At 39.3% G+C, this 24,391-nt stretch overlaps 1 protein-coding gene across 3 annotated transcripts; it reads left to right on the forward strand.

Annotated features, from left to right (window-relative positions):
• The first annotated feature begins 546 nt into the window (after nt 1–546).
• Nucleotides 547–18,347, forward strand: SEPHS1 (selenophosphate synthetase 1). Of its 3 annotated transcripts, none has more exons than XM_070947054.1 (10): nt 547–837; nt 5,985–6,122; nt 6,448–6,704; nt 7,424–7,527; nt 8,807–8,914; nt 9,175–9,329; nt 10,218–10,308; nt 13,127–13,226; nt 14,807–15,019; nt 16,964–18,347. In XM_070947054.1, the coding sequence occupies exons 3-10, from the start codon at nt 6,512–6,514 to the stop codon at nt 17,176–17,178; spliced, it is 1,179 nt and encodes a 392-aa protein (XP_070803155.1). In that variant the 5' UTR covers nt 547–837; nt 5,985–6,122; nt 6,448–6,511; the 3' UTR covers nt 17,179–18,347. The 3 variants fall into 3 exon arrangements, with proteins under 3 accessions (XP_070803155.1, XP_070803157.1, XP_070803156.1); XM_070947056.1 differs by having other exon boundaries at nt 14,813–15,019; XM_070947055.1 differs by lacking the exon at nt 5,985–6,122.
• Nucleotides 18,348–24,391: the final 6,044 nt, after the last annotated feature.

The following is a 24,391-nucleotide window of genomic DNA, read 5'->3' on the forward strand; positions in this document are numbered from 1 at the left end:
GGGAAGCCAGATTCATTTCACAAACTTAACCCCAGCAACCATTCACTTCACCACTGGGGCAAGGGAAGTCGCAAAATGGTGCAAAAAAAGAAAGGCGTCTCGCTTAGGGACATAAACACAGGGCTCTTGATTGTGGTGGAAAGCCGAGGGCTGACTGTATTATTATTATTATTATTATTATTATTATTATTATTATTATTATTATTATTATTATTATTATTATTATTCCCCCTCCTCAGTTGCAATTAGAAGCCCGGGATCACCTGGTGGCCTCCCATCCGCGCAGAAAGCGGGGCGGTGTGTGTGTGTGTGTGTGTGTGTGTGTGAGTGAGTGAGTGAGTGAGTGAGTGAGTAGGAGAAAGTCTCCCCTGAGGCGCCCGCCTTTGCTCCGCCCCGCCCTTCCCAAGCTCGAGCCGCCTCAGCGTTTCCCGCCTTTTTTCCTGCGCAGGCGCCCTCTGCCGGTAGGGGGGCCTGCGCGCGCGCGTGTGCGTGCGTGCTCGTGCGCAGGGAGGGGGGCGGCGCCCTCCCTCCGAAGCGGCACTCGGGCTCAGCCGTTAAGTCTCTTGCCCCCCCCCTCCCTCCCTCTCGGCCGTTTGAGGGAGGGGAAGGAGGCGGGGAAAATTAACCCCCTCGTGCCCGCCCCGACGCTCCTTTCTCGTCTCTCTCTCCCTCTCTCTCGCCCCCCCTCTCCTCCTGCGACTGAGGCGGCGCTGAGGGGAGAGGGCGAGCGCGAGCCGGGGCCGGCCAGGCGCCCCGGTGCATTGTGGGACGGAGTGGGGGGCAAGCCGGAGCGGCGCGGGGAGTCCCGTCGGCGGGCGGGAGAGCAGCCGAGACGCGGTAAGGAGAAGGCCGCGGGGGGGGGAGGGAGGGTGGAGAGAGAGAGGAGGGAGGGGCGCTTAAAGGGGAATGCGCCCCTCCCAGGGTGAGGGGAGGGAAACGCGCGGGAAAGCCCGGTGGGGGGCGTGTGTGAGGAAAGCCCGGAGGGGCCCCTTAAAACAAGGCGCTCCTTTAAAAAAAAAAAAAAAATCTTGGCCGCCTCCGGAGGGGAAGAGGTTAATCTTTCCGCCCGCCGACATCTTTCTTTTTTTTTTTTTTCCCCTCACTCCCTCCGTCCCTCCCCGACGGGCGGGGGGGGAGGCGAGAGCGGGAGGCCCCGCGCGTGCGCAGTGCGCCTGGAACGCCCGGAGCGCGAGCCTGGCCTGGCTTCGCGTCGCTCTTTCTCCGCCGCGGCCACGCCCCGAGGGGGGAGGGGGGAGCGAGGGTGGAAGCGCCGCCCACTCCCCCAGCCGGGCCAGGAAGAAGGCGGGAAGGCGGCTGGGATGGGAGGGAGGGAGGGAAGGGGTTTCTGCCGCCCTCGGTTGGGCTCCGGGCTGCTGGGCTTCCCGCTTCCCCGAAAGGCAGGCAAGAGCCACTTCCAACCTGGCTCTTGCTTCGGAGCGACTCCGGATTAAGCGAGTCGTGGGAACACGACTGGCTGGGCTGCTGCAATTGGGACTGACCAGAAGAAACCCACCTTTGCCTGGTCCATGGAGAATCTCGGTCCTCCAGGTCCTGGTGGTCTCAAAGGTCTCCTGCTGGAGCTCGGGGCTGGACTAGATGACCCACGAGGTCCCTTCCAACTACTCTCTTCCATTTTCCTTTCTATTCTATTCCATATTTTCTATTCTGCTTTCCTCCCTATTCTTTTCTATTCTTGTTATATTTCTATTCTGCTTTCTATTTCTGTTCTATTCTGCTTTTGTTCCAGAAGGCAAATTGACTTTCTTCGGAGGTTTTTCTTGAAAATGTTCTCAGCCAAGAAGCTTCTTCAATTAAGTTCAATTCAGTCAATTGGGATGCCTATAGAGCCGTGATGGCGAACATATGGCATGCGTGCCACAGGCGGCACATGGAGCCATATCGGTGGGCATGCAAGCTCAGCTCCCGGCCAGCTGATTTTTGGGACTTCTGAGCCTACTGGAAGTAGGGAAACAGGCCGTTTCTGGCCTCCAGGGGGGGGAGGCCATTTTTGCCCTCCCCAAGCTCCTAGAAAGGCTCTGGAGCCTGGGGAGAGAGAAAAATGGGCCTACTGGGCCCATTGTGCCAGGAGCGGGGTGGGGAGCGGGCACATGCGCAGGGCGCGTAGAATTATGGGTGTGGGCATGCATGCGCATGACCCCTCTTCCCCCCCCCCAAGCTCCTGGCACGCGATGGCAATAAGGTTAGCCATCATTGCTATAGAGAGTCTCAATCATCCAGGTCATGGTTGTCCCAAAGGTGCTTTTTCCCAAAAGGCAACTGGACTTTCTTGCGAATGAAGGCAAATGCAGTTAGTCCTCAACTTACAACAGTTTGTTTAGAGACCGTTCAAAGATACAGGGGCACTGAAAGAAGGAACTCGAGATCGTTTTTCACAGAACCATTGCAGCATCCCCATGGTCATGTGGTAGAAATTCAAACACTTGGCAACTGACTCATATTTATGACAGTTGCAATGTCCCCGGGTCATTAGATCCCCCTTTGCAACCTTCTGGCAAGCAGTGGGGAAGCCAGACTCACTTAACAACCGTGCTACCAACAGCAGCAGTGATTTCACTTAACAGCTGTGGCAAGAAAGGTGGTAACATGGGACAAAATTCACTTAACAAATGTCTCACTTAGCCACAGAAATGTTGGGCTCAACCGTGATCGTACCTGTACCGGACTTTCTTGGTTCTTTTTTTTTTTCTTGAAAACACTTTGCTTCTAATCCAAGAAGCTTCTTCAGTTCTAAACTTCTGTTTTAAAAAAAAGGAAAGCAAAGTCCAGTTGCCTTTTGTAAAAAAAAAGCACCTTTGGGACAACCATGACCTCTGGATGACTGAGAATCTCCATAGACATCCCAATTGACTGAATCGAACTGAACTGAAAACATTTTCAAGGAAAAAGAAACAAGAAAATCCCATTGTCTTTTGGAAGAAAAGCACCTTTGGGGCCTGGTTCGCTTGGGTTCCTCTAATGTACATTTTAGCCAAAATTATATAAGCTCAGCGCTGGTGTCTCCACCCTTCATTTGGCTGGAAAAACTTTCTGTTTAATTTCATGGCTTTTCCAAAGAGCCAGGATGACACGCTTGGAATTTTGTAGTCATCTCTCCAAAATTTTGTTACATTCCTGATGTGTTTGTGTGTAATATTGCACATGTATAATGCCTAGAAGCTTCATTGATCTCATAAGTCTGTAAGGAAGATCATGAATAGCTTGCTTATCTGGAGTGTTTTGTAAAGGAATGGTGGTGCCTCATTTGGAAAGAGAAGAAAATGGTTAAAATATTGCTCCGGTTTATTAGTCTTGAGATGTTAAAATGTCAGCTGTACCGTGCCATGATCCAGTTCAATGTAATCTTTTATGTAATTTTCTCTTTGATTTAACTGGCCTCTTATAATGTATTAAGCTCTGACTTTGTTTTAAATTCATATTGAATGTAATGTATCTGTTCAGAAATAATATTAAAATTTCAGCATGTGTTCAGGTAGGGCATCCAGCCCTTGCATCCATCGCTGGTTGCAGAATATATCAAACATATAACTATTTAGTTGTTTGTTTGTTTTTTTAATTTGATTTATATGCTGCCCTTCTCCGGAGACTCAGGGCGGCTTACAATGTGCTCAGCAATAGCCTTCATCCTTTTTGTATATTTATACAAAGTCAGCTTATTGCCCCCACAATCTGGGTCCTCAATTTACCTACCTTAGAAAGGATGGAAGGCTGAGTCAACCTTGAGCCTTGGCGAGATTCGAACCCTGCAGTAATTGTAGGCAGCTGGTCTTAATAACCAGCTTAATAACAGGGTGCCTTAAACCCCTGTACTACCAAGGCTCTACCAAGGCTCTCTTTAATAACATAATAAGATAATGGTAATATTTTAGGTAGTAATGGAGATTGGATATTTTTTTGGAGGAAAATATAAGCTTAAATAATACAACAGTACCAAATATAGTTTGATTACAAGTATCACTTTCTTCATTGAATTATTTCAATTGTGTTCTTTTACCAATTTACCTGGTGCAACTCAGTAACATTTTCTTCTAAACATTTCTGTGATTGTGGTTTCAAGCATTTTACAACTCTGACATTTATTGGAAGGAGTTTTAATTGAATTTAATTAAAGTATGTGATTACTAAATTCACAAGTATTGGGAGATTATTTTGATGTTCAACTAATCACTTATTTTTACAAATACCTATTTATGTGAGCTACTTTAGCGAACCAGAAAGTAACGATCTTGTGTTTAAGAAAAATGTTTTCCCCCTCTGATTGTGAAATGAAACAAATTGTTCATGTAAGCAGTTATTGACACAAAATAGTAACTCATTGATTGCCAGAACTAATCTGCAGTGTAATGTTCATTCAGACTTTTAATTTGCAATAATAGAGTTACATCTATTTATATATTTGGCCAGGGACCCATAACTGAGTAGTATTTCTGCCAGGCCAGAGTTTGTGGTGCTCTGGAACAGTTTTATCTAGGGGAGACATCAATAGCAATCTTGATACAGGCTCCAGTTAGATATTACTTGTGGTCCTGCCTGAAGCAGTCAGACCTAGCCATTAATGTTCATTGTTTTCCCTGGGTATGTTTGTCTATGTTTGTCTGGTTCTCCAAACTCACATACAAAGGATCTTTTCACAATCATAACCGTAATAGCAAAATATATTCATTGGGGACTCAATGTTTGGGTGATAGTGGTTTCTAATTGATGAATAGGGATTAATTATTTCAAATATTTTACTACAACTCACTACAGAAAAGAGAATTGTTAAGCATTCAGACTTAACAGTGATTGAATAAACAGTATCCAAAAGCAGTACACATTTATTTTATCCACACACTGGCAGAGTTCACAACATAGAACATCAAAATTAAGGGGGGGGGGAAATCTGCAGCATTGTGTGGTCTCCAAACTACCTCTAAAATATGTGGGATCAAAGTATTTGCATTTTTTTGGTGTTCGGTGAATGATCTGTCAACTATGTTTGTAGCTGATTAGATCACGTTCCCCCACTTAAAAAAAAAAAAAAATTAGGAAAAGAAGCCAGCAAGGCAGATAAAATGATGATCTAACAAATAAAATCAAACTGAAGAGGCAGTTAGCACATTCACTGTCATTAAGAATGTGGCAAGAAAAGTTTATTTGCTGCCCCCATTTGATGTACAGTTAGTTGAAGTTTTCCAAATTGTTTATTGCTGGCCCATTGGTTCAACATTCCAGTTTTGAAAACCCGTTTGGCCTGTTACCATTACAGAATATTTTACAAAATTGTTCATATCCAGTGCCCTAGTTTCAAGTAATAAGAGATGGGTGTAGCCACTATATTGTTTAATATCAAGGTCTAGAATCATCTGGTAGCTGTCATTTTTCAGATAGTCTTGAAGAATATTGATTCTCCAGGATTCATTTCAAATTGGATCCATTCTAGCTTGTTGTCTTGTCTGAATTTAGGGTAGCAAATTAATTGAGTCCTATTGATAGATGATATAGATCCCAAATTGATACGAATGGCATCCTTCAGGGCATTCTTTATTTCACTTAAACTGCTGGAAGAAATAATCTAGAAGCTTGGAAAAAAATGCCTGAAATGACTGAAATTGTGGGATACATGTAAGGTAAACAAATTGAAACTTACCTTGGACAAGACCCAAATGTTATTGATGAGGCATTCTCAGTGTGAATGGAGAAGAGAATATGATAGATGTGGTCCTTATCATGGAGACAAAATGTTACCAGGAATATTTTAAACAAAAACAATGTATGGATGGTTCCTCAACTGCAGGTGTGAATTAAATACAAGATTTGAACCTTTGACTGTTTAGCTTTAAATCTATTTTTGTTTTTATGTTTTAACAAAAAAATGTCATAAGACTTCTGAATTATTCTGATGCGACTATCAATAATTCATTTGTCTCTGACTTCATTGCTCTTTTCCCTGTCAACCCCTGATAATTCCACATTCGTGCACTAAGTTAAAATTCAATTGGTGTCTTGGTCTATATTTGGAGTGGTCTCAACAATTCATCTCAACCATCACAGTTTGGCATGGATTAACATCTACAAAACGCATACAGGCTAACTGAAAAGAAAAACGTCTACTGCTTGAACAGGTATTGCATAAGGAATTTCAAAGAGTTTATATGGCCTTTTATTTCTAAATTATCCGTAGTGTACTGCAAATGCAAAGATTAAGAACAAAAATCAGTTTGTAATTACATATAGTAAGATCACAGTTGTTTCATTGGCAATTTAACTCCACTAGATTGTCACTGTACAATTTAGCAGACAAAATGAAATCTAATGGGCTGTTTCACGAAGAATTTTGATGTATTTTCGATATAAAAACAGTTGGGAGGTCACATTTTTATATAGAATATGCGACTGTCATTAAAGACAACTTTTATGTCATATGTTTGTTTGTTTTTTTAAACCTAGGATAACAACCCTGCCTATTTCACAAAGAAGAAGAAAATCTGGCGTTACTAACAGTGTGAGAATCATGTCTGTTCGAGAGTCCTTTAATCCAGAAAGTTACGAACTTGACAAAAGTTTTCGGTTAACCCGATTCACGGAACTTAAAGGCACTGGCTGTAAAGTGCCTCAGGACATTTTGCAGAAATTGCTTGAATCTTTACAAGAAAATCATTTCCAGGAAGATGAACAGTTTTTGGGGGCTGTTATGCCAAGATTGGGTAAGAATACCTTTTACTGTATTTTACTGGTTATAATTATTTCTTGGGTCTCCGATGCACGTTAATGAAGAGTGGAACATAGAGATTCAACTCTCTATGTTCCACTCTTTAAAAAAATATTCTGCCTAAAATCATAGGAGAACATTGGCAGTCAGCAAAACTGCTCTAGGATTAGTGGTCTGGGCTCAGTCCTAAAGAAGCTTCATTTAGTTATGCTTCAAATAGCGATTAGAAAAGTTGGATTCTATAACATTTTAAAAAACTTTTAACTTTCTATTTTATAACCAAAAGCTTTTATATGCCAGATTATTGTCTTAATGTATGAAAATGCTGTTAGCATAAATCTTCTTATCTTTATGGGTATCTTTTTTTATTTTTAATCTTAATATGGGAATCTTTTCTTTTTAATACATCCTGCTAATGGTGAATTTAGTTCATGTTAATTATTTTTGTGTTTTTCTGATTTTGGTGTATGTGGCTTAGAGACAGATAAGTGAAAAACTATTAAAAACCAAAACCATCTATTGTCTTTTAATTTAACATTCCAGATACAGGTAGTTCTCAATTTACGAACATTCATTCAGCAATTTTTCAAATAGAGTCACACAGGATATGCACAGTTCGGATTACCCTGTCTGCTAGGAATATGTAGAACTAGAAAGGCAATTACAAGAACAGGCCAATATTCTGAAAAATAAAGCGAGTTACTTTTATTACAGGGATTGGCATGGATACTTGCGTTATTCCTTTGAGACACGGAGGTCTGTCTTTGGTCCAGACAACAGACTACATTTATCCCATTGTGGACGACCCTTATATGATGGTAAGGTGCCTTAAGATGTTGGTCACTTTTTGTCAAATAAGAACTCTGGAGGAATGGGGATGGATGTCAGACTATCGATTTCACCTGGCTTTGGTTTAGTCTTTCTCAGTTTTGTCCGGAACTACCAGGCCTTTGAAGAAATTCCTTTCTTTTTCCCAGCTGGGGACTGATCTTGGGTTGAGCATTTAAATTATTTCTACTCTTAACTAAATGAATGATAGCCTTATACAGTGGTACCTTGATACTCGACTCCTTTGAAATTCATCAACTTTGGTACTCAACGCATTTTGATGTGAAAAATTTGTCCCACTACTCATCGTTTGTTTGGTACGCAACACACAAACTAGAAGTTGTTGCTGTCAGCTGCCTTGTGAATCTCACTATGGTACATTACTCCTTATGGGAAAAATGTGTTTGGTACTCAGCATTGTTGGTACTCATCGTACCTTCCGGAACCAGATAATGATGAGTACTGAGGTACCACTGTGTAAGGAATTCAGTAATATTCTATTGCATTCTTCTAAACTCAGAGCAAAAGGTTTTAACAACTAAAAAATCAAAATTTATTAGTTTACCCAATGGAAAATAATATACAGAGAATTTCTGTTTGGTGCTTAACTTCTCTCTCTTATTGACTACCGCAAATCACTATTGATGCCAAAATTTGGGGGCATCTGATCTGTGATAAGGCCGGTGAAGCATAGGACTGGGCAAAATGTTCAGAGGATGTTCTGCAACGGATATTAGTGTCAACCACTTGCCTTTCTGGTGGTTTCCCTTGGACAGCTGCTTTGCTGTGCCAGGAGAGATGTCATGTGGGCAGTGAACTTACACACTGTCTGAGAAAGCCTTTCAAGCAACTGTTCTGAGATAATGTTTGTCCCTGTACACTTAAATACTTTGCACATTCCTGTGATAATGGTTTTTTGTTTAAAACAAATCATTTTTTTTTTACATATGTTGTTTTTCAAGGTTTGTTGGTTTTCTTGTGGGTTCTGTTTAAGATTGCTTTAATGGTCAAAACATTTTTACATCCCAATAAATAAATAAATTGGTGCATTGCTTAGTCTGCTCAGTATACAACAAGAGCTAAATACAATAGCGATAGCAATTCTGTTCAGTTCTTTCATTCATTACACTTGCTTCTTCCATCTGCCACTTCAAATTTCAGTTGGTAGATTTCTCGGTCTCGCCCAGTGTCTTTTTAAGGTTAGCTTGGGAAGGAGGTTAAGCATTAAAATAGCAGTTCAATGACAATTGTTTGTGTTGCTTTTTCCAGGGACGCATCGCATGTGCCAATGTCCTTAGTGATCTTTATGCCATGGGAGTCACCGAATGTGACAATATGTTGATGCTTCTTGGTATCAGTAATAAAATGACAGACAGGGTAAGTTCCTTTAATTGTGATGATAAGAAATGCTAATACGTTATTCTATATAACCTATAAATTAACATTAATCTGCACAATACAAGTAAATGGTATTTCAAGCATCTGTAATCCTGAATCTGCCAATTGTCCACCTCTGTTCTTTCAATTATTAGTTGTTCTTGCTTATATTACCGTCTTTGAAAATTTTAAAAATTATGCTTGACTGGGCAATTGATTTTTCTTACTTGGATTTTGTTTTGTTTTGTTTTTCTCTGAAGGAAAGGGATAAAATCATGCCTCTAATTATCCAAGGATTTAAAGATGCTGCAGAAGAGGCAGGAACATCAGTGACTGGTGGTCAAACAGTATTAAACCCTTGGATTGTTTTAGGAGGAGTGGCCACAACTGTCTGTCAGCCTAATGAGTTTATAATGTAAGTTGGAGCATTTTATGCCAAGGAAAAGGTGCTGAAAGTATTAAAAGAGGTAGCTACTTCTAAAATTCTGAATTGTTTCTCTTATGTGTTGCTAACTTTGAGGAAATTAAATGCTTGCCTTTGGCTCTGGACTGGGGAGATTAATAACAATGCATGTTTTTCCGGTGAAACTTCGCAAATTTATTAAGAGCATTCATCTTGCAAAGACACAGTTGATTTAATCGTGACTTGTTTAAAAAGTTACACTTGATCAGGCTCATACAGGATGCCAAACAGTCAACTTTGATTTGCAGTATTCAGTGTTTGGATTAAAATAATGCTGTAAACAAAACAAAATGAAATTTAACACATTACAGTTTCAGTGATAACTTTAGAACTCATTGTGATAGCAGTTCTACAATATACTGTGGTTTTATTGAGTTTCTATATGTTCACTGATGAGAACCATGTAGGTAGCTGGTCTATTTTACCCAAGTTGTAAAAACAGTGTGACTGTAAATCGTTTCATGATTCCAGCTGTTAAAAATCCGAGCTCTGAAAATCTGTCTAATTTTCAGTGTCTAAAATAAAGGCAACAAAATCTTATACGAGTAACAGACATTGAAACTAGTAACAATTTTCTTTTAGGGCAAAATTGTCATATTAGCATTCAATGTGCCTCCGATAAAAATCTATCAATAATCTTCATTATATATTTGTAAGTCTTGATCATTATCTGTGGATACATGAAAAAAGATAACTTGTGGTAACTAAATGAGTGCCTTTTTTGGTTGTATTCATTCTAAATAAGATCTCTGGATAATATTAAATAAACTTTGTGGAATAATTACTGAAAAATAATGATGGCATGTGTGCTTTTTAATAATATATGTTCATTACTTCTAGGCCAGATAATGCAGTCCCGGGAGATGTGCTGGTGTTAACCAAACCATTGGGAACACAAGTAGCTGTAGCTGTCCATCAGTGGTTAGACATCGTAAGTAAATCACTTTAAATATAAATCCAACAAAGGGGCAGCTGTGACAAAGCTATGCCAAACTTTGAACAAAGTAGGCTAAATGTAATTTATTTCATACCAACCTGTTCTGTTGGTTTATATTATTTTCATATGTGTGTGTGTGTGTGTGTACAGTTAATATTTCGGGTTTCTTCCCGTGTAATTGTGAACATATCCCTAAAAGGGTAGAAGCGACGTTTCGACAGAATCCCATCTGCCATCATCAGGCTTATGTGAAGGGTCTTTTGCTGTAACTGCCGTTACTATTTCAAATCTGGTGCTGGTATTCTGGGATGGCTCCACCTTTTCATTCTGATTGGTTGGGAGTCCCAGTCTGTGTTTATTGGCTTGGCTTCAGGTGTATGGTTGGTTTTTCTCCACCAGGTGGCAGGGCTTCATCTTTGTGGCTGGCTGGAATGTGATTTGGCTGGAACTTGTGGCAATACAGGCCTTTTGATGAACCCTTGATCTATATTTTATGTTTTATATTTACAAACAGAATTATATACACTAACTAATGTACTGACATCAAATGGGTTCTGTAGAAATATATACTGGAAATGGTGGCAACACAGGCATTATGGTGTGGCGGCACCAGCCCTCTGGAACGACCTACCCCCTGAGTTACGCACGATATCAGACGTCCGGACTTTTCGTCAGGCCCTAAAAACACACTTATTCCATCTAACTGGGCTGGCTTGAGCCCGTCCTCTCAGTTTTAATTGATTCGGTTTTAATTTGGGTTGTTTTAAATTATTTGGGCCAAAATTATTTAATTGTTTTTAAATTGTTTTTTAAATTTTGTATACAATGTTTTATTTTGGCTGTGCACCGCCCTGAGTCCTGCGGGAGAAGGGCGGTATAGAAATAAAATAAATAATAATTATTATTATGATGAACTGCATGGAAGAGATAAGCTGGAAAACTTCTTAGTATATTTGAACAGCCTCCATCCCAAAATAAAGTTCACCATGGAGATAGAATCAGAAAATCAGTTGCCTTTCCTTGATGTATTAATTTGTAAAAAATCTGATGGCACCTTAGGACATACCATCTATCAAAAGAAGACAGATACAAACCGCTATCTCAACGCTAAATCACATCACCATCCAGCACAAATAAACTCTGTTGCCAAAACATTAACCACAAGAACTAAATGTCTGGCTGATGAAGCACATTTACAAACAGAATTATATACATTAACTAACGTACTGACATCAAATGGGTTCTGTAGAAATAAAATCATCAGTATGATCCAGCATGTAACACTGAAGAGAAATCAACAAGAGGAACAAAACAATGGGAAAGCCATCTTGCCCTATATAAAAGGAACAACGGATAAAATTAGCAAAGTACTACATAGACACAACATCAAAACCATATTTTGCACAGATAGAAAGATATCGTCTATTCTGAGAAACCCTAAAGACAAAATAGAATTAGAAGATCAAGGCATATACGGAATCCCGTGCGCTTCCTGCCCCTCAACATATATTGGACAGACCAACAGAAGAATGAGTGTGCGCATCGAGGAACATAAAAATTCAGTACAAAAGAAAGAACACACATCATCATTAGTACAACACATAAATGCCACAGGACATAATATTAATTTTAATAACACAAAAACAGTTGCAAAAATAGAACATCTCAATGGCAGAATAATCAGAGAGGCCATTGAAATAGAGAAAAGACCATATTGTATGAATAAACGTGATGACACTTCCCATCTGCCTACTATTTGGAAACCTGCTCTCATAGACAGACGAATCTTAACACAAAATATAAACCATAGATCAAAGATTCATCATAATGCCTGTGTTGACACCATTTCCAGCATAACTTATCCATTAACCCACAACCAAGCAACAGTGCTTCCACCCAATCAAAATACAGCTACGTCATCAGCCAATCAGAATACAACAACACTGTCAACCAATCAGAATACACCTTTGCCTCTTTTCATAGAAAAACGTCAGTTACGATCACACAGTTTTCCCATAAGAATCAAACTGAGAACTTCAGCCAGAAGATGACGAATGTGATTTCGTCGAAACGTCGCTACTACCCTTTTAAGGATATGTTTACAATTACACGGGAAGAAACCCGAGATATTAATTGTACACACACACACACACACACACACACACACAAAATATCTGGAGATAACCTTGGAATATGGTTATATATATGTATGGAAAGTTGTCATTGTAAAAACAAATTTCTGGATGTACATTGACTCTGTAGAAATCTGTTTCAGAAAAAAATACTTTTTATTGTACTTGGAGCAAAATTTATTGAAGAAGAGGAAGTGTAGACAAGCAATAAGATAACCCTGTTTTTCTAGTTTGCCCTTATAAATTTGTTGTGTAACTGGAAATAAAAACATTCTGAAACTCTGTTTCAGATGCTACTAAAACATTGTGGCTGTTCAGATAGTGAAAATCAAAATGCAGCAGGAAGTGCTTCAAAGGATTTCTTCAAGTTGGGAGATTGGCACTTAATGCTGTTCAAATATTAATTTGATTGATTGATTCGATTGATGAGCTTGAATTGGTGTGCAACCAAGGAAGAAATCTTGAGTATTCAGTTAAAAGGTTATGCTAGCATGCTGCTAATAACCAATTTCGTTGTATATATGATGTACAATGACAATAAAGGCTATACTACTATACTATAAGTGTCAAATCCCATCCTAAGATTATCAGGAAAGGATAAGAAGTAACTGTAGAAAAAAACCCCCTAAAATTCCACAATATAGCTGTATGTAGCCTTTCTCTTTCCTTCTGTGCCTTAGCCAGAAAAATGGAATAAAATCAAGTTGGTTGTGACCCAAGAAGACGTGGAACTTGCCTATCAAGAAGCAATGATGAACATGGCAAGACTCAACAGAACAGGTAAGGGAACAGGTGTGGCCAGTTCGTTTCGGTCAGTGACCAGGAAAAAAACAGGGTCTACAGGGTGCAGATCTATTTAGATTGCTAGAAAGTCACATGGTTAAAATGGCTCTCTGGAATGTTGTACAGGGAGTCCTCGACTTCACTTAGTGACCGTTCAAAATTAAAATGGCACTGGGAAAAAAGTGACTTGGGGCCGTTTTTCACACACATGACTGTTGCAGCATCCCCGTGGTCACGTGATCAAAACTCAGATGCTTGGACACTGACTCATATTTACGACGGCCGCAGTGTCCCAGGGTCACATGAGCCCCTTTGGCGACCTTCTGATAAGCAGAGTCAATGGGGAAGCCAGATTCACTTAGCAACCGTGTGATGAACTTAACAAATGCAGTGATTCGCTTAACAACGGTGGCAAGAATGTAAAGTGAGCAGAACTCACTTCACAAATATCCCACCTAACAACAGAAATGTTGCGCTCAGTTGTGGTCATAAGTCCAGGACTACCTGTACTATGTTTCTAGCTATAGAAGAAAGACACATTGATGCAGTGGTAAAGGCCTCAGGTTCAGAAACTTGGAGGACATGAGTTCTAGTCCTGCCTTCATGCTGTCGGATGTCTTGGGGCCAGCCACTTCTAAAAATGTTGCCAAGAAAAATGTGTGAGCTTGTTCAGGTGGTCACTCAGTCATTCACTCTCTTTGTGTCTCTTTTCCCTCATCTCTCTCTCTCACACACACACACACATAGACACGCTTTTCTCATACTATCTGTTACTATAGATATATATCAGACATGGTCGTAATTTTTTCCAAAGAAGAAAACACAACCAGTCATGTTGCAATTGGAAATAAACATTTGGAAAGGGGAAAGGAGCCTGAGTGGCGTAGGAGGCTAATGCCTCCTACTAAGGCAGCATTTAACATCCAGCTGCCTGCAATTACTGCGAGTTCAATTCTCACCAGGCTCAAGGTCGACTCAGCCTTCCATCCTTTCTAAGGTGGGTAAAATGAGGACCCGGTTTATGGGGGCAATAAGCTGACTTTGTATAAAATATACAAAAGTATGAAGGCTATTGCTTAACGCATTGTAAGCTGCCCTGAGTCTCCGGAGAAGGGCGGCATATAAAAATAAATAAAAAAAATAAAAATAAAAAAAACCATTTCAAAGATGTGTTTTCAGAAAATGCAGGGCTATCCCACTCTTAACTGAAATTGGATATATATATATATATATATATATATATATATATATATATATATATATATATATATAATTAATTTAATCTATACATTTTCTGAGACGGGATGATATTAACTTTGCCAAAAGGAGATAGGAATGGATTGTCCATATGCGGGAATGTATGTTTTTTTCCTTCTTGAAGAAGTTTTATTCTAGTTAACTTTAACAGAGTTGGAAGGGACCTTGTAGGTCACCTAGTCCACCCAAGTAGGAGGCCCTACACCATTTCTTCAACTTTATTTGAAGGGAGCTTGAAATGTAAACTCTGATTTAATACTGAGACATAGGTTGAATTCTGAAGTTGCGTAAGCGTTTTTCTCTCTGTCTCTCCTCTCAAGCTGCAGGGCTCATGCATACGTTCAATGCTCATGCAGCCACGGACATCACAGGCTTTGGAATCCTGGGACACGCACAGAATCTAGCAAAGCAGCAACGCAATGAAGTGTCCTTCGTTATCCACAACCTCCCCGTTCTTGCCAAAATGGCTGCAGTTAGCAAAGCTTGTGGGAATATGTTTGGTCTTATGCATGGGACTTGTCCGGAAACATCAGGTAATCTATATATATATACACATACATTTAATTTTTCAATCTATTTCTTTCCCTCTTTTCCGCTACCTTAGTGACTTTAAGATGGGTGGACTTCAACTCCCAGGATTCCCCAGCATGGTCTAATAACAATGCCTGCAACACTGGCCCTTAATTTCTCTCCAATAGGAATCCACTCTTCTCTGGAGAAGAATATGAATATTCCTATTGGCTTTCCACAATAGGAAATTTGATCTATCTCCTCATTAGATGCAGACCCTCTCTGAAAACATGTCTGGAATAGATTGCCCCATTCCCTTCACACTAAAATCCAGCAGTCATATCAGCTGCTCCAAGAGTCAGTCTTCAGAATACATGGCCATGCCAATCCTCATAACGGTGCTTTGTAGCTTCCTAAATAGGGTCAGAGATGAAAGGAATAAAACGTCTAGACAGCTAACAAAGAAAGAACACTTCTCATTCTGTTACCATATAGGTTTCCTTCCCTTGGCCTATTGATTCAATAGCTAGAGTCAGGGCAGAGACCTCAATCTATCTATGCAACTAAAATAGAGAAGCATTAAAGAAATGTGAACATGACTTCTAGGCCATATATTTGGTGATAAAAGATTTTTTAAAATATCCAGGTTTTCTTTGCAAAGGGCTCCTCAGTAACAGGCACAATTGAGAGAGCGGATGACATAAAAATAAATACATAAAAACGAAGCATACGCAATCCAGAATGCCAGTGAAATGTCAGAGCTTCCACCAATGCCTCTTGTGTGTGTAGTTCAGCTTGTGATTCTTACCAACTGGAATAATATTGGTGCTTCCTTATCAAAATCCTAGCAATTTTGTTCCCGGCCATTCTTGTTTATTCCAGTGCTAGAATTTAACTTTTTTATTTATTGATAGATCAAATTTATATAGTGAAGCTGTTTTCTTGTTCTGCAGTGTGTGAAAAATACTTAGGTAAAAAATACCTTTCAGATCAACTGAATTTTCATAATGGAAGATACTATCTTCGATGTCCTGTTACAAATAGAATACTTACGAAAGAAAATGTGTGCAACACATTATCCCAGGATGGCCATGCCACACTGTGGTCATTGTGTTGCTTAAAAAAAGGCTCCTTAGAGATTCTTGTAAATGGTTAATGGATGGCGCTGTTTCTCCAGATAACCCCAAACAACTAGACTGTATTTTGGAAACCTGTACTGAAAAAAAATCTGAATTTGACAGATGTGGATTTGGCTGTATACACATAAGAAGCAATGTTGTGCAAGTCAGGAATTCTGCCACGCAAAACAAATTCCTAATTGCTTTTTTTTCCACGCTGTGTGTTAAAATCACTTTGCATTTAAAGCTATAATAGTAGATTGTCCACACTTCAGAATGATTAATGATGATAGTTTACATTCCTTTGAATTGGGTGCTTACTGGATGAATAGGCATTGCCATTAAATCTTTAAATTATAAATTTAAATTGTATTAAATTACATGAGGAATTCTTATTAAAATATGCCATCGGCATTGTTTCTACCTACTTTCCTGATGGGGTTTGGATTCTATACCATTCAATTTAGTGGCTTTGCTCAAGATTTTCTCCAATTTGTCACTGTCCTTTTCAAACTGTTATGCACAGAACCCAATTTAGAATTGCAAATAGGGTTTGATCAGGGAGAATTAGAATGGAATAATTATACTGTAAATGATTTGGAGTTCACGTTGAATTAATCCATCCCAAGACAGCATTTGCCTTTTTACCAGCTACTTTGACCTGGTGGCTCACTTCACATTTTTCCCTGTTCACTTCCATCCTATGCTTTTTCATCCCGCTGCTAAAGGCCTGTCTAGATTATTGCAAAGTCTAATCAGTAGATAACGGTTAAAAATCCGAGTAAGCCAGGCAGCAACTTTGATTTGACCCGTGAACGAGAGCTAATGCCGTCCCTTCTCCTTTTGCAGGAGGCCTCCTTATCTGTTTACCCCGAGAACAAGCAGCACGTTTCTGCGCTGAGATCAAGTCTCCAAAATACGGCGAAGGTCACCAAGCATGGATTATTGGGATTGTAGAAAAGGGAAACCGCACTGCCAGGATTATAGACAAACCTCGAATCATCGAAGTCGCGCCCCAAGTAGCTACTCAGAACGTAAACCCCACACCCGGGGCAGCTTCTTAATCCTAGAAGAAATAGTTCTCTCTCTTTTTTTTTTTTTTTGGTTTTTTGTTTTTGTTTGTTTCATTTTTTAAAAAAACAAAACAAAAAATAGATCTATTTCCTTTATCATCTTACAGCCTAAAGAACTGTGTAAAAAAAAAAAAAGAAGAAACACATTGTGTCTGCAAATCTGGTGGCCTTAGGTCGATTGGAGGGAGTGAATTTAACCCCCTTTGCCTTTTTTCCCCCCTTTTCCTGTTACATGAACTGAAGATGCTCCTATCTCGAGGCAGCTTCTGAGTTGAGAATGATATTGTTATCCAATACGGTTGATTCATTTTGAATCTTTAGACACTGATCTCTTGCCGCACGGGCTCTTTTCTTAAAAGGTGCTTTCACATAGCGTCAGGCATTACCCGCCGTGGTATCAAATGCAGTTTGTGTCCTTTTTTTTTTTTAAATTAAAAAAAATTTTTTTTTTGAGGCTATATGTATATTTATCACTAGCTCTAATTTTGGATGCCTTGAATGAAATTCCAAAAGGCAATAAAATTTTGATGCACAAGGAGCTGAACCCGGAAGCAAAGAGGGTTGCATGTCTACCTACGTTCCGTCTTTTCATTTATACAATTCAGTCATCTTCTCTGTGAAAATCTACGGCCTCGGACTTAGTGTGGTAGTACAGTGTGTTCACGGAACCCACACAAGTGCTGCCTTCAACGGAGAGCACGTCAGAGTGTGAAGGAAGGAGTCATTTTGTTAGCTCAGACAATGTTTACTTTGTATTACCAGTAATCATTTCCTTTTTATTGAAGGTATGAACGGCATAAATCAGTTTTCAGCGGGATGGGGGTGTGCTGAGGAGCAGCAGAAATATTGCCAACTGACGGGGAGGGTATTCTATAATCATTTGCAATTCACTATATAATTACACAAATAATTTTAAAAATATAACCAATTTAAAAAAAAAAACCCTGTTCTGTGGATGGTAGTGTTTAATACATTTTATATTTTGTATAGTGATTATATTTTTTTTTGCTTTTCTTAAAACCGGCTGTCTAGTATGATGCTTAGTATTTTTGTTCGGCCTACATTCTTGTGCACGCTTTTGTGATGTGTTTAAAAGCTACGTTGCCAACTTTGCAGCCTGAACTTAAGCTTATTATTTGAATAAATATTTAATTTTTTTATTGCTCTTGTGCAAGTGGATGACTTTTTAACTGTTATGCCTAAACTACTGGGAAGTGAGAACAAAGCGTTTAAATCAGGTTGCTACCTTTAAATTAACTACCACTAAGTTTAAAAAAAAGGGTTTGTTTTTCATCTAAAGCAATATAGTGTTTAATTCCCAGTATCATAATGTAAAATGTGACTATTCAAACACCATGAAAACAGGTCAAATGAATACCTCTTCCTGCTAACAGTTGCACATATACAGTAAACGTTTCTGATTCTGGAAGCGTTTACTGAAAACCTGTTTTCTAATCTGGTTAAGTTTATGTATAAAAATGTCTTAAAAAGAGATTGTAGCAGGCACCTTTGCAATAAGAACCTTTTCTTGTGCTTATAGTTTTTAAAGAATGAATGAACCTGAAATAGAGAAGTTATTCTGAACGATCTCATACATGCAGCAGGACTTTTTGAGTGAAGATAGCTACCGTTACTTGTGTTCTTTGGTGGTTGGATTTTAACCTTTTTATTTTATTTTTTTGTATGCAATAATCTGGTATTACACTCTTGCACATTGTGAACTTGTCCTTAAATTTTTGATTATATAATTTTAAAACACAAAACGTTTCACATGTGAGGTTGTGTGTCATATTGAGAGAAACGGCAGCAATATATATGGGAGTTCGTATGTATTTCGGTTCCTATTCCGTATTTCTCCACTTGAGAATACATCATTATTGAAACTCGTACTACTCCTACACGTAGGAAATTAATGCAAATAGAAGCGAATATTTATAGCTCAGGGTTGAACTGGCCGGGGAGTCAGGACATCTTGGTGTTGTCTAAGCTTCAACTGTTTTCTTGCAGACATTTCCTTACCCAGCTAGGTCACATCATCAGAGCTAGAACAGAATGGCATTTCTGCCCCCCCCCTCTCTCTCTCTCAAAATCGGATACCCACACAACTTTATCAAAGAGTGCCTCCCTACTCAACCCATGACCAGTACAGGAAGTCCTCGACTTAACAACAGTTCGTTTAGTGACAGTTCGAAGTTACAACAGGACTGAAAAAAGGGACATGAGCATTTACCACGCTTATGACCATTGCAGGATCCCCCCGTGGTCAAGTGATTTACATTTGGATGTTTGGCAACTGGCTCACATTTAGGATGGCCACCGTGTCCCGGAGTCACACGATCCGTTTTTGCGACCTTCTGACAAAGCAAAGTCAGACGGTCGTTAAGCGAATCCGGGAAGCCCGGATTCGCTTAACGACCGTCTGACTGAGAACTGCAGTGATTGGCTTAACAAATGTGGAGAGAGAAGTCGTAACGTGGGGCAACACTCAATAAATTTTCTTACTTAGCAACTTAAATTGTGGGCTCCATTGTGGGCATAAGTCGAGGACTCCCTGTAAAAGCAACACGAGCTATGAGAAGGATAACACTGTGATATATTTCGAAAACATCCGATTGTAATGGCCACCGAAGAACACCGACCGACTCCATCAACGGCTGCAAGGAAACAGCCAAGCTCAGAGAGCACCAAGGATCCCCTCAACCAATGCAAAGTGACTCCCAATATAGTTTATATAGCTTGCTCACTCTTTTCATCAACTTCCTCTGTATATCCTTTAACCATCCTGGCAAAAGGCGTTATAGACTCTCTTAAGGAATCCTTTGATTTATAATTAGCAGTGGCTCGAGTAATTTCTGAGTGGCAAATGAATTTTAGCAACTCTCATATGGCAAACATCTGGTGGCAGAGGTTAATTTAATTACAATGTACAGTGGGCAGTTGGAAATACAGAGCGGATTTTGTCAAAATTATTTGGTACACAAGTCTTCAAGTCACCTTGTTTTTTTCACTTACCTTTTTTTTTTTTTAATGTTCAGAAAGAACCATTTCAAACGAGCAATTTTTTTTATAAAAAAAAAATGTAATGTTTGACTGTGTTTTGCAGAAAATGCGGTGGAATAAATTACCAGTTCAGTGATAATGGAATCTGACTTCTGTAGTTAAATGGTTGGTTTGTTGATTTGAGAAAAATGTCATTTATTCTCCAGAAGGGCTTCTCGAAACATAATTCTTTGATTTTTGATTCTGCTAGAGACGTTGTAGCAGAGACAGCAAAATACAACACCTTGTTACACGTAGTTATTTATATACAACCCATTCCCATTATGTTTCGGAGCATTTTTTAAAAATACCCCTAAAAACAATAATTGTCTAGGAGCGCGTACAGTGATGCTCATTTATTTATGGAGGAAAATGATCGAAAGCTACATCATTAAAATAAATATTTAATTCTGTTTCTGAAATGTTTAAACTTCACCAGGTTAGGACAAATTCTGAATTGATGTTTAATATTTGGATCTCAGATGTAAGGGCCAAAATACCTTTTGAAATCAGTGAATCCATTTTCAAGGTCTAAATATTTTCATTTAGATGCTACTGACATATAGAAGACAAATTAGGTAGAATTGCAACCTATCTTAATGTAAACATAGAACTAAATTAGTTTCCTTAGCTTACATGTGTTAAATTTCAGCTTCCATAATTCTTAGCAAGGTCTAAAGGGGATGTAGAATTGAGGTATCTTGAAGGCAAGTAATTTGAAAATGTTAGAAAGTTCTGTGAATTTCCTTGATTAATAATGTCTTACTTGTGGCTTTTATATTGCAATGTTACAAATAGGAAACAGCATCTTAAAGTCTAAGCTGGTTGGTTACCGCACAAATATTGCTGGGTTATAATCTGTGTTATATAATACATGGATAATAATCCTGAGAAAGGAAAGGAATTAATAAGGAATAATGAAAGGATGGTGATTTTTATTAAATCTGTGTTTAGGTATGGTGTGTGCATTTTTATACTGATTAACGTAACAATAAACATTCCGGGGGGGGAGGGTAATCTGTAAGAAATTGTGTTAAGTTTTCTAATAAATTCTTTGCTTAGCAGTCAGAATCTTCTGACACCATGAGACATGGATTTTGGAACAAAGCAGAAAATCAGGGTTATTTGGATATGGCATTAGTAAGTCTTTTTTAAATGAAAAAGACAGTTGTGAATCTAGATAACTTCATTTTTTTATTTCCCAATTGAAGGGTTTCTGATAAATTTCACTCCAACCCATTTCTTAGTGAGAACTGAAAGTGTATTTAAAAAAAGAACAGCCCACCCTTACTAAATCAATTTTCTTTTACTTTTGTAATGACCATTTTTATTATAACATGTTTTCTCAGAAGTACAATTAGAATAGAATAGAATTCTTTATTGGCCAAGTGTGATTGGACACACAAGGAATTTGTCTTTGGTGCATAAGCTCTCTGTACATAAAAAGAAAAGATACATTTGTCAAGAATCATAAGGTACAACACGTAATGATAGCCATAGGGTACAAATAAGCAATCGAATCATATTAGGAAACAGTCAATATAAATCGTAAGGATACCAGCAACAAGGTTACAGTCCTACAGTCATAAGTGGAAGGAGATGGGTGGTGGAAATGATGAGAAGATTAATAGTAGTGCAGACTTAGTAAATAGTTTGACGGTGTTGAGAGAATTATTTGTTTAGCAGAGTGATGGCGTTCGGGAACAAACTGTCTTTGTGTCTAGTTGTTCTGGTGTGCAGTGCTCTATAGAGTCGTTTTGAGGGTAGGAGTTGAAACCATTTATGTCCAGGATGCGAGGAGTTTGTAAATATTTTCACAGCCCTCTTTTTGACTCATGCAGTACACAGGTCCTCAATGGAAAGCAGGCTGGTAGCCATTGTTTTATCTCTTCTAATCATCCTCTGAAGTCCGTGTCTGTCTTATTGGGTTGCAGAACCAAACCAGACAGTTATGGAGGTGCAGATGACAAACTCAATAATTCCTCTGTAGAACAGAATCAGCAGCTCTTTGGGCAGTTTGAGCTTCCTGAGTTGGCGCAGAAAGAAAATTCTTTGTTATGCTTTTTTGATGACATTTTTGATGTTAGGTGTCCATTTTAAGTCTTGAGATATGATAGAACCTAGAAACTTGAAGGTCTCTACTCTTGATACTGTGTTGTCTAGTATTGTGAGAGATGGAAGTATGGAAGGGTTTCTCCTAAAGACCACCACCATTTCTACAGTTTTGAGTGTGTTCGGTTCCAGATTGTTTTGGTTGCACCACAAGGCTAGTTGTTCAACCTCCCATCTGTATGCGGATTCATCATCTCGAATGAGACCAATCAATGTTGTATCATCTGCAAACTTCAGTATTTTAACAGATGGATCGTTTGAGATGCAGTCATTGGTGTATAGAGAGAAGAGATGTGGAGAAAGCACACAGCCTTGGGTGGCTCCTGTGCTAATTGTACAGGTATCACCTGCTGCTTCCTGTCTGTTAAGAAGCTTTTGATCCATTTACAAGTGTGAACAGGTACAGCTAGCTGATTTAGCTTGCTTAGAAGAATATCTGGAATGATGGTATTGAATGCTGTGCTGAAGTCTACAAAGAGGACCCTTGCGTAGGTCTTTGGAGATTCAAGATGTTGTAGGAGGTAGTGCAGAGTCATATTAACAGCATCGTCTGTTGATCTATTTGCTTGGAAGGCAAATTGCAAGGGGTCTAAACGCAGATCCGTGATGGTTTTCAGGTGGGCCACCACTAATCTTTCAAAGGTTTTCATGACTACAGATGCTAGAGCAACCAGTCTGAAGTCATTCAGTTCCTTGATGGAGGGCTTCTTCGGCACTGGGATGATAGTAGAGCATTTGAAGCAAGAAGGAACATGGCACATCTCTAGTGATTTATTAAAGATGTGATGAAGATGGGGGCCAGTTGGTCAGCACAAGCTTTTAAGCAAGAAGGAGTTATCTTGTCTGGGCCTGGTGCTTTTCCTGGCTTTTGTCTGTAAAATAGGTCTTGTACTTCATTTTCTGTAATCATCAGAGGCGTTGGGCCTAATGGGATGGGGTCAGTTGTAGGAGGCTTAGCTATTGTTGGTGTGTCTCAGATGGGGATTGTGGAGATTGGTGGCAGTAGTTTTCTCTCAAACCTACAGTAAAACACATTCAGGTCATCTGCCAGTTGTTGATCTCCTTCAGCACGGGAAGGAGGTTTGCTGTAACCGATGATATTTTTAAGAGTTTTCCACATGTTTGCTGGTTCATTTGTTGAGAACTGATTCCTTAGCTTTTCAGAGTAGCTTCTTTTTGCTGCTCTGATCTCCCTTGTTAATACATTCCTGGCCTGATCGTACAGCATTCTATCGCCTTTTCTGTAGGCTTCCTCTTTGGTACAACATAACTGCTTAAGTTTAGCTGTGAACCAAGGTTTATTGTTACTGTATATTCACAGGTTTCTGGTGAGCACACATAGGTCTTCACAAAAACTAACATACGATGTTACAGTATCTGTAAGTTCATCCAAGTCTGCAGAGGTATCTTCAAAAACATTCCAATGTGCAATCAAGGCAAGCATGTAACTATAGCTTTGCCTCTTCAGTCCAAGTTCTCACTGATTTAATTGTCGGTTTCATGGTTTTAAGGCTTTGTCAACAGGTACAAGGTGAATCATGCAACGATCAGAGTGTCCCACAGCTGCCCTTGGTAAAGACCGATAAGCATCTTTTAATGTTGTGTAGAAATGCTCTTAAGTATTCTTGCCTCTCATGGGACAATTGACATGCTGAAAATACTTTGGTAGCTCTTTAAGTTACTTAAAATAATTGGAAGAGATCAGGGTATTTAACTTCAGCCCACATAATCTGATCAGCTAGCGTTTGTAATGCATTGTTTACACAAGTTTGTGGGGGAACATCCATAGCAATTAGGAGAAATGAAGAAAACTCGTGGGGAATAGAATGGTTTGCAATTGATAATTAATGTCTTTAAATCCACATCACAGAATTTCTTTAGTATAGTTATATCTCGGGACCAGCGGCTGTTAATATATAAACATAAGCCTCCTCCCTTCTTTTTACCATATGTTTCTGCTCTGTCTGCTCTTTGTATCTGAAATCCTGGGATATCCAGGCTGCTATCATCAGTTGACTCATTTAGCCAGGTTTCAATGGTTAAGCCTGTCCAT

This window comes from Pituophis catenifer, unplaced genomic scaffold (assembly GCF_029215685.1).
Source record: "Pituophis catenifer annectens isolate HBS135680 unplaced genomic scaffold, rPitCat1.0.hap2 SCAF_7, whole genome shotgun sequence".
In the NCBI taxonomy this organism is placed as follows: Eukaryota; Metazoa; Chordata; class Lepidosauria; order Squamata; family Colubridae; genus Pituophis; species Pituophis catenifer.